The following is a 13,031-nucleotide window of genomic DNA, read 5'->3' as shown; positions in this document are numbered from 1 at the left end:
TTGGTTTAAAATTTAAAAAAAAAATTAACATTAACTATCAGATATTGAATATTTGAAGTCCACGTGGCAATGTATTAATTCTTGGATAATTTTAGAACATTAACATATCTATAAACTGTAATTGCTACAATCCAAAAAAGTGATCAATGTATTACAGAGATACTTCAAAAAGGTATAATGATCATCTAAACCTACATCGAAAACCTGATTATCTATAGAATATTTATATCATAAAATATTTGTAATACTAATTACGTTAACTCTGCCACATTTCTTCAAGTTCTGCTTGTTCGAGTTTACTGCCTTCTATAATGGTTTGACTGTTGCTTATCAACCTGGTTTTAGAGCTGGCTGCTGGCTGACTATAAGGATGAGCTTAGAATCATATTAAATTGTTTTTGATGTTATCTTTTAGTTTAAGTAGAATTTCAGTGTAATATCTGTTCTGTGTTGAATTGCCTTGAAAACTTATGTAATGTTTCCTTGATCTGTTAGTGAGAAGCAACTGAAATATGATAAGTATCTAGTACCGTACACGATGTATGAACTGGGCCTTCTGTACAAAGAACAGGATGAAAGAGAAAAAGCAATACGTTTTATTGAAGCTGCAAAGTAAGTGGTGGTGGTTACCTTTTATATAATTGGGATAAATATAAAAAGCCAAGTTTATTTGTTGTAGCATATTTGTTAGCTTGTCATAATCAGTTTTTTGCACTGTTAGTGTAACTTGCATTCTTACAATTTGCTTGCAGTGAGTAGGGAAGCTGTTTTAAGGAAACTGCATGTCCTTTACTTCATTAGATTGTTCAGCTCGAGGGAATGTTTTAACAAAGCCCTGTCAGCACTGTTTTTCCTCTTGCTGAGAGCCAAGCTACAAGTGAAGCCTGACACAGGTTGGACACTTGTCAGCTTCCCTCAAGTTTTGATGGGAAATTTAGGCATCCTGGTCTTGCAGCTGTAATGGAGAGCCAAGCTGTAAAACCAGGATGCCTACATTTCCCATCAAAACTTGAGGGAAGCTGACAAGTGTCCAACCTGTGTCAGGCTTCACTTGTAGCTTAGCTTCATTTAAAAATATGCATGGCAGAGAGTAAGGAGAATTGACCCTGCTTATTGTATACGACTTCTGGCTGCATTCAGATGTCATGAACACGCATAGGTTTGTTTCTATGCTTGCACAATCCTTCTTGTCTATCCTTGCGTGAAGAACACAGTTGAAGCCCACTCAGGTTTAGAAGTTCCAATAAAACCCTAATTTGCCCTGATGTCTGGCTGTGGGTACCTGAATAAATTGAAGTTTGTTTCTTTCCTACAAACTCAAACCCTGATTACTATAAAAATCTAAAAGCAAGTCATTAATACTTTTCTTCCTTAAATTGTATCTCACAAAGATTAAGGTAGATCAGGTCATCCAGAAAACTGAAATTTGGTATATGTTTTGGTCAAGACATGCTGATGACTGGAAGTTTGAAAGGGGGATATTTCTGTGTGTGTGAATCTCAAAACAGTAGATTTGGTGCCCCCCTCCCCCAATCAGCTAAGCTGTTCTTATACTAACAAAGAAGCTGGAATTGGTATATGGATAGCTCAAGACACCCTGATAACTGCAGAAGGCTTAGAGACATTTATAAACAAGTGTAGCTTGAGATAGTTAAGATACTTCTCGGATGCCACATAGTCCAAACCCTGTTGATTACTGCAGCACAGCAAAGTGATTTCTACAATAAGTCATGTTTGCCTCTCGGCGTAAGAATTTGGAGATGAGATTTTCCTCATAATAGAGGCAAATATTCCAGCACAGAGTCTAGTTACATTTGAGATAGACTATTGGGCTATGGAAATCTCATTATCTAGTTAAGCTTGGATTTGTGGAAAGCAGCAGCCAGAAAATGGAAACGTCATTCAGTAGCATGGCTTGTTTATTAGATCTTGTACTAGTATTGTTGTATGTAAAAAGGCCTAAAAAGGAATAATGAAGGAAAATAACATCATTATATTCTGCAGCTAACTAATAGGAGGTCGTCCAGCTAAAGTGTTGTCTCTTGCAGAAACAACTATAAGGAATATTCCATGGAATCCAGGTTGCACTTCCGAATCCATGCTGCACTTAACAGTCTGAAAGTGACTCCTGCTCCAACACCCTGATGTCATCTGAGAGTGATGCCTAACAAGTGTCTACAAGTTATTTGAAATTTTTAAAAATCATGTAAATGATGTAACAAAAGAGATTAGTAGTTTATATTTTCTATCATTTGTGATATTTGTATGTTTGTCATTCTTTCAGGCTGTTCTTTTTCTATGGGGCACCTTCCATATCTCTGCTTGGCATTTAGAGGGAGACCTTATATTTTGTTTATAAGAGAATTAATTTAATGTTTGACAAGAAAGGGAAGTATTTTAAAAGACAATTGCCAGTGCAATAAAGAGTAATTCAAACACTTTATTTTTTATAAGAGGACTAATGTTTATGCATTAAAACTGTCTAAGATTTTTGTTCATAGTTTCAACATTCCATGAAGGCTTGAATTTCTGTAATACCTTTTTATTAGAATTTGTTAATCTTAATTTTAAAGAAAAAAGTTGGCTGCTGGTAGCCATAGTCACATATTTGGCAATTGAAGCTTAGATTTACATACCAAAGATTTGACTTGTATAATAGCCAAAAAAGAATGAATGACTTAAAGTCAATTCATGAATGTTAGCTTGAATTTCAGTGCAATATTTTGACAATATATATCTGAACAAATTTTAAGGAAAGACAGGGTTGTTAGGTTGCTCTGTAAAGTTGTTTTGATAATAGATGCAAAAAGCATTTCTTGATTGTGAATAATTGTAGCAGTTCACCTGTCCTACTGTATATGCTTAATTCACTGATAATACTGGGAATGAACTGTACAGTGAGATAATATATTTCCAGTATCCCATGGGCATTTGATTGCCCCTCTGTTCCTGCCACTAAAGGTGGGAGTAGATTTGGTAGTTTTATGACGGCCGAGTCCTTTAATTCCAATTTCAGGATTGGTATTTCTGAAGGAAATTAACACCCATAAAATATATTAAGCCTTTTCTTGTTGCAAGAAATGCTCCCAAACAAGATTATGTTTTTGTTAATCATCTGTTAATAAATATGACCATCCTATGTACATAAAGTATTTCATTTGTAGAATCTGCAGGCAAATGCATATTTCTGAAGATATGTATACAATATCTACTTAGGTCATCCTTTTACCAATATAATTAAAAATGTTAAAAAGCATCTTCTGTTAAGGACCAGATCTATCAGTCATGTTTACTAACTTTATATCATATTCTATATTAACAGTTACAGTACTATTAGTGCAGTTAGAGGTGAAAATTTTTGCCTTGGCATCAGGCCCTCTTTATACTTGAGTTATTAATTAGGTGCTGCTGAATTAAGGAGAATTTGGGGCTGTTAATTTTTAAATATAACTTCTATAAACACAATCATGCTTGATGGATATTGATCACACAACCTGTCTTCATGAGCAGCAGAAATAGGAATGACAAGATAGCTTGTCCTGAGTTTCTTAATACAACCATCCCAATTTAATAAACGGGGTTCTCTTTCTGATGGTGGAATTGTGGAAGTTGTATCCTACAGCATCCTTTGCTTGTTGCTGGATTTCATGCTGCTGTACCTTCCTGCCATCTGTTCTTTCTTTCCAGTTTAACTTTTGATGCCCTCAAATTTGCTAAGAGATAATGCCTTTTCTCTTGATGTTTTAATAACACTCTTAACAAAATTTTGAGGGAGCAGGTCTTCCTTGCTACATTCAGGATGAATTGAAAGAAGAGATTTTGTGCCAAGTCTAAGGGTCACTTTGCATATTACTTTTCCAGATATGGGCATTAATACTCATGCCAAGAAAAGCACATACAGTGTAACTTATGAATTATGGCACAAGTAGCTTTTTTGCTTTCAATCTATGTCATAGGAAGAATATTCAACACAATATTTAAATTCAGATACAAGATTTGCAGATAAGCAGCTATGACTGCAAAAATCAAAAAGTCCTGTTTTGGCTTGCTAATGTACAAAATTACTTTGCTATTTTAATCTTATTGTTTCTCAAATACTGAGGCCACAAGTATTCTTAAAATATCATTGTAAATCAGAATCCTTTTGTGTATTTCTGTATCCAGGATTCGATGTGTAAAACTTCATTAATATTGCTGGATTATTTAATACATGCTGTTAGACAAGAATATGATAAAACGATGTGGAGTCAATTTTATATTTAAATAGACTGTGATGTTAAATATATGGACGCAGTTATTCAATATAGATTAAATCAGTCTTACTCCACTAGTTTGTCCTTTTGTATTAAGATTGTTTCAGAAATTATATGCTTATGTTGTATATTTAAATGTTAATTCTTTTTGTGACATGTTGCTTATATATACACTACATTGTGTTTTTTAATATCTGGTAAAGGTTTCTACGTTTTAAGAGAGACATTAAGGGGAGATGTGTTTTAGAAGAGAGCATATGAGCTTATTAGAGGATTTTATTGGAATATACATTCTAATGTTTATGGCTATAAGCTGTCTTGCACCTTTATCAAGGGCAGAAAATAATATGGTGAATAGATCTATCAATTGCAACTTAATGATCAACAGCTATTATACATGGAACAGATTCATTCTCTGGGTCTGATTCCATGCAGAACTTGACTGTGAATGTAGTTTTTTTTTAAATTAGCCCACTGCATAACTTAAAAATGATAGTTGTTCAATAATACTCTTACAGACTTGAAACTATTAATTATTGCTCCCTTCTTCCATGTGTTTCATATAGCCGTATGAGAGAGTACTTGTTTTAGCTGAATAGATTTACATCCTGATCCTGTATGTGTTTGTGTGTATATGTGTAAGCAGGAGCGGCGCCAGGGTTTCTGGCAGCCGGCCGGCTGGCCAGGCGCATACCTGCATGCGTGCACACACCAGCCTGAGTGATGACGTCAGGTGTGACGTCATCATGGGCGTGCGCACGAGCCGGCCCAATTGCTGCAGCGGGTGGCTGGGACAGCGCGCAGGTGGCCTCCCAGCTCTCCTGCTCGGTTGCCCTGTGCCACCCCAGATGCCTGCCCGCGGCTGCTGTGCCCGGCCAGGGGCGTGTGCTGGCGGCGGTGGCAGAGCGGGGCAGGAGGGCTGGGAGGCTGCAGCTCCGTGGCGTGCACTCCCGCCCCCAGTGCCTCCTCTGGCACCCTGCAACCGCCTACCTGGCCTCAATGGGCGCGCCAGCCCAGTGTGTAAGCCCTAGTTGGTTCACTGGAAGTTTTGTTTCAAGTGTACATAGGATTGTAGCCTTAGCATGCCATACTCTGATTGTAGTGGTATTACACAAGATTTATAACAGTGTAACTAAAGAAAACCCAGACAGAGATAGTATCTATACCTTTTGTGTGGGTTTTGTCGCAGCTGTCCTGTCTTCCTATGAACTTGCTATGTTATAGTATAGTTGAAAACAGCACAGAGTATAGTACTGAGATGGCATTAAAAAGGGAATGTCTTAAAAATTGTATTCTAGTTGCCTTAAATATATATGTGCGTTTAAAAGGAGCCTGTAGTGGGTAATAATAAAAGCATAGCTCTCTGAATTCAGGGACTTCTGTATTAGAATCCTTTCAACTTAAAAAAAGTCTCCAACAAGTGCTGTATGCTTGGCTTTTGCACATATACGTTGTTCTTATGAAAGCAATGAAGAATATGTTAACCAGATAGAGGGTTGAATTTAAAATGCTTTTGAGTAATATTTTAATAATTCAGGCTGCACTCCTTGGCACACTTGAAAATAAGTCTTTGAACATAGTGGGATTAAACCTGCATAGGATTATTCAGTTGGAGACAAATTGTATCTTCTGTATGTATAACATGGTTTTCACTTAATGCTTAACATTTTACCAGTACTCAACAGTGGCTTTACTCTGCTTTTACAATGTATTGCAAAACTGCCCTAGAGTCACGATACACATCAAGGCAGAAGAATTTATAGATTGGACAGAACTATGGCCATGACTCTTAGATATGTGATTAGTTGTCATAGTTGACTCTCAAAATGCTGCTTTCTAACCTGTGTTCTTACTTAACCCATACATTGTAAATCTGAATACCAGAGAATACATGCTCTGGGAATGTTCAGTTTGGAGAAGAGGAGATGGAGGGGAGACATGATTACTCTTAAGTATTTAAAAGGCTGTCACTTAGAGGAGGTAAGGGAGCTGTTCCTGTTGGCAACAGGACTAGAAACAATGGGTTTAAACTACAGGAGGGAAGGTACTAGCTGAACATTAGGAAAAAAATTCTTCACATTAAGAGTAGTTCAGCAATGGAATTGGCTGCCTGAGGATGTGGTGGGTTCCCCCTCATTGGCAGTTTTAAAGGATGTTGGGGGTGCTTTAAGCTGTTTCTGCATTGGGCAGGGGGTTGGACTCATTGGTCTGTACGGACCCCTCCAACTCTGTGATTCTATGATACCTGCATCTTCCATTAAAGCTGAATTTTGAATTCTTTGGGATGAATTTCTTATATAATAGGTACACATTTCTTTGATGTGAAAAGAACTTCCCACAATAATTTGCCAATATGTATGTCACCACATGGCAAACAGTTGTTCAGTCTCAAAGGGGATTTCAGCATCAGTGTGGTATGGTATGTCAGGCTGTTAAGTTAACAAATGAACTATCCCTCTGGATAGGTGCAAGTCGCTGGTTATTCCTAAAGCAGTTATCTGGATTTTGGCAATTGACTTGTACAGTAAATTGCTCACATTATTTGAGTAAATTTAAACCTTTAATAACATGGCTATATTATTGGTCTTTCTCCATTGTTTAATTCAGTGTCAGCCCTAAACAATTTATCCCAGTTTGTATGGAAATTCCATTTATATGTTACATTCTCATACTCATTGCTATCTTAGCAGTTGATCCTGAGGTTTTGCTTTAGTTCTTTTACTTCATACTTTTTGAAAGAGGCAGCTGGGATAAAATGTACTATGTTTATGGCTAAAAAGAAATCGTTTCCTATATGAGGGATAAAGGTAAGTATGTTTTCCACACAGCTTTCCCCCTGCCCCCAAGTGGAATACAGCATGCCCTGGTTTATTTGGGAGCTTCCACACTCCAAGCATGGCTCATAGGACACCCAGGGCTTTCCCTTTTAAACCAATGGAAAGGAAACTTTCCTGTGCGATTTCTGTAGTTCGAAGAGCTTACTTTTTTAAAAAATAGCAGTCGTTAGGCAATATGTGGAAAAAATTAATGGGAGTAAGACAGACCTTTGCCCACTTTCCTGATCCTGACTCTGCCCTCCTCCAAGACACAACTTAGACACCATTTATGTGAGCAACCAAATGGCCTAGTAAGGACCATTTCATAACATGTTTCCTGAAACGTTTTAAAATGCTAGTTTTCACTAGGGTTTTTTAAGTCTAGGAATTCTCTGGTTGATACTCTTGGGAAACTTTTTGCCTCAGAAACTTCAGTTAGTTGAAACTCAACATTTTCTTGTGAGTCTAAAATCTAATCCCCCCTCCCCCATTCCAGTATTAACTATCACATGCGAAAATCCAGAAAACTCATTAAAACCATGATGTCTCACTGTTACTAGGCAATGTTAACTGATCTGTTCCTTTCTCTTAAAGATCACAAAAACAAAATTAGTACAAATATGAGATTACTATGCCCGTTTTATGACCAATAGGTCTCACAAAGGAAGGGCTTATGCACAAATATTAGAACATGTGGGAAGTCTAGATGCTATTAATTTAGCTTCTTAAAACTAAACTTGCCAGTGTCACAATGTTACTTATTTTTTCCTGGTGCACAAAATTTTTATACATTGCTATTCATTTGCCAGTTTGCTTTAGGCCTCGCTGGCCTAAAGGGGGTAGAATCTGTTAGCTTTTAAGTGGACTGTTTTGAAGTTTTTCCCCTGATAAACAGTGACTGTAGCTTGTATTCTGTTGACATTTTTACATTTGCACTGTGTATTTTGAAAAATTTTCTCCAAATAGCTTTCTTTACCTACAGGCAGGGCTTTTTTTCTGGGAAAAGGTGGTGAAAGTCAGGACCACAGAATGGCGTCACTTTGGGTCAGCTGGAACAAGGGGGGAGTTTTTTTAAGTTTAAATTGCCCTTGGCGAAAATGGTCACATGGCCAGTGGCCCCGCCCCTGATCTCCAGTCAGAGGGGAGTTTAGATTGCCCTCCGCGCCACTGAGCAGCACGGAGGGCAATCTAAACTCCCCTCTGACTGGAGATCAGGGGGCGGGGCCACTGGCCATGTGGCCATTTTTAAGAGGTGCCGGAACTCTGTTCCACTGCGTTCCCGCTGAAAAAAATCCCTGCCTACAGTAAAAGCAATTATAATTTTGCAAAGCTTGTATTTGGATTATATGGAAAATGGTACATTTTTCAGGTGTTAATGGCAAATCCAACAAGCATTTCTCCATGTAGTACCAATTGCTGGAACATGTGCTATATTATTGATTCAGTTAAGTACAATAAGCCACTAAGCCTTCTACCACTTTAATCTGAAGTGCTAGTTGAATGTTTATGGCAACTTAAAAAAAAAATCTGTTTACATGATTATGGTCAATTTGAACGGTCATCTGTAAACTAATACTTAAGGTCATTTGTATTAGTTTTATGTATTAGATATGTAATACTTGATCTAGTCTCTGTTAACTTGCATTTTTAACAAATAAACATTCAAAACTGTTGTGTCTACAGTTCCTTGTTTTTTTAATTATATAATGTACATTTCTACAGAAAGGAAATTATTTTTAATAATGCTTCATACTGAACGCTTACATCTTACTTGAAAATAGAGAAATGTAATTTCCACAAATTGGATCTCTGGAGTTTTGGATTGCTCTTTCTTTCATCAGTACATTTCAGCATCAAAGTACAAGTGACCAAACAATTTCTTTTCAAAACATGGCCAGTAGTAGATTTCCAGGACATTACCTTTCAAGAATCAGAGCTCCTTTCACAGCCACACACCTGAAACAATTTTCAGAATGTAGGCAGCCTGTTTTTCTGCTTAATGAAATTAAGATTGTGACATTGGCATTAAAAATTTCATGGTCTCTCGCTGTCTTCAAGACCTGCTTCCATAACTGGTATTTGTTAGCTTGTGTGTTTCTAGTTACCACCAGCATTTGGAAGTCCCTCTGTCATCTTTTAAATCAGCATCTAATCAGGAGCTTTCAGTGGCAAAGCTGCCTCTGTGGAATTCGTGCTATCCAGATATCTCTTCTGGCCTTTAAAAAAAGATTTATGCCCAGATGGTCTTTAAGAAAACCTATGGTCAGTTTTCTTTTAGTTTAGTTGTGTTTTTGCTGCTTCATTTAAAAATTAGTTTTATTGTAGCATCTTTTAAAGTGCCCCTGCATCATTTGTTGGGGGGGGGAGGTGTCATGCTGTGTAAATGCTATATAAATAAAATTATTGCTGGTCACATTAATTGAACCTTTTGGGTGGTCTCTTCTGGTTGTTTGCTATTAAAGCCTATATGCAAGTTTATTCTTTGATTTATCGCTTTATTGCAAAGACAGAATCCAAGTGTTAAAATGTAAGCTATACATTGAGAGCCAGTTTGGTGTAGTGGTTAAGAGCAGCAGGACTCTAATCTGGAGAATTGAGTTTGATTCCCCAGTCCTCCGCTTGAAGCCAACTGGGTGACCTTGGGTGAGTCGCAGCTCTCTCAGAGCTTTCTCAGCCCCACCCACCTCACAGGGTGATTGTTGTGAGGATAATAACACTTTGTAAACTGCTCTGAATGGGTGTTAAGTTGTCCTAAATTGAATGTTGTTATTGCTATTATTAGAAAAAAATCCTGCATGTTAACCCTTACACTAGACCTGTTTACCTGAGATCTCCTAATACCAACCTGAACAGAAAGGCACTTATAACTTCAAACAGCTATATTGACTTCTGAATATTATAGCTGCAACCCCCAGGTGGCTTGAATGAAAATTCTGATTCAAAATTCAGAGAAGACAGGGTCAAAGGAGAAGTAGAGAGAAAGAGCATGGAGGGACTACATAAAAGAAAAATGGAGCAAAGTCAGCTAAGAACATGAAAGGTAATTTGTGTTAAAATGTGCCAGCCCATTGAATAACAGGACTTCTTTGTGGCCTGACTTCCATGCTAAACATGGCCCCTTATCATTTAATCCCTGCATGCAGAGAGAAACATGTTTTGTCCCCTCTAAACTATGGCCTATGTGTAACCCTGTTTAGTTTATCCCACAGAACTTTATAGGAGTCAGTGACAGAGCATACCCCCTTTCTGCATAGCCCCTCTCTCTATCCTATTGATGGAGCCTTGACACCTGGTGTCAGTTACTGGCAGGTAGATCCATCAGCCCCTCTCCAGTGAACACACATTGATTCCAGTAGAAAAGCTTTATTAGGATCTTTACAGTTCAAGTCTGAACTCCATCACGGAGCTTGGTAGAAGTGACAAGGCAAAGCAGATAAGCATTGTCATACTTGACTTGCCCGCTCTTGAACAACTGTCAGGGTTTTGACGCGCAAATCTACACGGGTCCTTTGAGAACTCTTTCGTTATGGATAAACAGTGAGTACACAATAAGAGGTTCCCAGCCAGGGCCGGCACCTCCATTGAGGCAGATCCAGCAACCGCCTCCAGCGCTGAGGCGCCGGAGGGGGCGCCAGGGGTGAGGGCACATGCTGCAAAGCTGGCAGCAGCAGCGCAGGGGCGGCTGAGCAGGAGGGATGGGAAGCCACTGGTGCCACCCCAGCCGCCTGCCCGCAGCTACTGCAGTCTCCCAGCCCTCCTGTGCTGCTGCCGCCACAACCAGCACGCACCCTCAGCTGGGAGCAGCAGCTGCGAGCCAGGCGTAGCAGGCATTCCGGGTGGCTTGTGGATCAACAGAGCAGGAGGGCTGGGAGGACATATGCGTGCCTCGCCAGCCACCTGCCATGCCTAGCTGGGAGTATATGCCAGTGGTGGTAGCGCAGGGCAGTCTGAGCGGGCAGCCCTCCCGCGCAGCTGCCTGCTGCCCTGCAGTCCGGGTGTGCTCACGCGCGAGGGGGCAGAAGCAGGTCTGAAACTGCCCCCAGCCTCAGGCACCAGAAATCCTTGCGCCAGCCCTGTTCCCAGCATCTGAGCAAAGTAGCAGGTGTCTGGAATCTCCAAGGTCTTCTCTGGCTTGGAGATGCATAGTTCTGTGAGATAACATGAGAGGCCCCCTCTGGCTAGAAGGCCTGGAGAAATAACAGTTATAATATGGAAAGAACATGGCTAAGGAGAGAATACCTCAGATTAACATTAATCATTCAATATACTGTGGCATCAGTGACATAACAACCAAACAATCATGGCATGGCTGTACACAGACATGACACCCGGCTTTCATCCCACCTTGATATACTCCACGTCAGTTTGTCAGACTGTAGTCTCCTTTTTATCGTGGGTGTTGCTGTGCTTGACTTTCCTCAGTAGGTGGCAACATTCACAAATACTAGTTGCTTTCATCTTCTCTCCTCTAAACCACCACCACTTACATGTGTGATTTTAACCCTCTTAATTTTTTTTTTTAAAAGAATCCTCTAAATTCAATAGCTTGGAATTAAGTGAAAATCACTGATCTCAAAATCTGGGTGATAAAGTTTTGTACAGTACAGGACTGCTTATTGCACACTAATATCATATGCAGCTGAAGCGCACGCGCACGCACACACACACACACACACACACACCCTGCTGGAGGGGAAGCCTTCTGATTGGCCCTGCTCTCTCTCTCTCTCTCTCTCTCTCTCTCTCTCTCTCTCTCTCTCTCTCTCTCTCTCTACACGCACACACACACACACACACACACAATTCTTAAGGTTTATCACTTGCATATTGTGCAATATACAGGCAGATACATATGAATTTCATAACTTTTGAAAGCATGTTCTTTATTTACAATCTGGTTAACAACAATCATTCTTCAGTCTTCCAGGCTCTGGGAGGAATACCTCCCCCCCCCTCCCCAACACACACACTGGTGTTAGAAAGTGTACTCGGTAATTTTACAGTTTAGCTTACCACACCTCTGATTCTAGAAGCCCTTTTCCTTTCCTTCGAGTTCATAAATGCTACCTTTGCTCTTGCTGTTCCGCTGATAAGGGCTGCTTTTCCCTTGTTTGTATTTACCAGGAATAAAGGAGAATTGCTTTGAAGATATTAGTGTTACTCTTGAATGCTGTTCACATTTGTGACAGTTAAGAGAGCCCTGGTGGGACTGCAATAAGTTAAAGAGTCACACATACACACTCACACAAGTAGCAAGAGTGTACGTATTTGGTTACATTTATATTTGGTAGCTGCAGAGAATACACAACAATGGTTGAAACCTAAAGATTCTAAGGGTGCTTCAAAATATAGTGTTGAATCAGTGATCAGCATAAAGAACAGTACTGATTATTTGCAATCCACACGTTCATAGTGCCTATTCCTGAGCTGGTTATTGCTGGTCCAGCTGGGCTAACAAGATAACTGTAGTCTCTGGCTCCCAAAAGCTACACAGGAGAAATTGAAAACTACAGCATAACAGTGCAGCTTATAGAAATTTGTACCTGTTCAACGTAGCTGTAATAATAATAACAAAAAATAGTGTGATTGTATACTACCGTCTGAACAGATTAGTGCCACACTCAAGCTGGTGAATAAAGTCAGTGTTATATTATTATCTACACAATACAAATGGGTCTGAGAGGAGTGGCTTATCCAAGGCCACCTGCAGAGTTCATGGCAATAGTAGAAATCGAACTAGCAGAATGCTAACTTGCAATCCAGCCAGTTAACCACTATGCTACAGCAACTCTGTAGTTGTAATCTACAATCCAAAGAACTGGATGTTTAATGCAGCAAGTGGGTTTAGACTTGATTGTCTGAAGTGGCAACTCCCCCTCCTTCCTTGGGAAATTGAGACTTGGGTCAGTTTTTCAGAGTACTGAAAGTGTCACCAGTGGTGTTTTATATGTTTCCTTTGTGA

General features: G+C 39.4%; 1 protein-coding gene across 2 annotated transcripts in view; it reads left to right on the top strand.

Annotated features, from left to right (window-relative positions):
• Positions 1-8,751, top strand: part of TTC39B (tetratricopeptide repeat domain 39B) — an 87,976-nt gene extending 79,225 nt beyond the window's left edge. For both annotated transcript variants that reach the window (XM_054986478.1, XM_054986477.1), the window contains 2 exons: positions 496-612; positions 2,049-8,751. In XM_054986478.1, coding sequence (XP_054842453.1) covers positions 496-612; positions 2,049-2,145 — 214 coding nt within the window. In that variant the 3' untranslated portion in view covers positions 2,146-8,751. The remainder of the gene's footprint in view (positions 1-495; positions 613-2,048) is intronic.
• Positions 8,752-13,031: the final 4,280 nt, after the last annotated feature.

Source organism: Eublepharis macularius, chromosome 8, assembly GCF_028583425.1.
Source record: "Eublepharis macularius isolate TG4126 chromosome 8, MPM_Emac_v1.0, whole genome shotgun sequence".
NCBI classification, from domain to species: Eukaryota; Metazoa; Chordata; class Lepidosauria; order Squamata; family Eublepharidae; genus Eublepharis; species Eublepharis macularius.
Note: the sequence above shows the minus strand (reverse complement) of the source record. Positions and strands in the feature narration are given on the sequence as shown.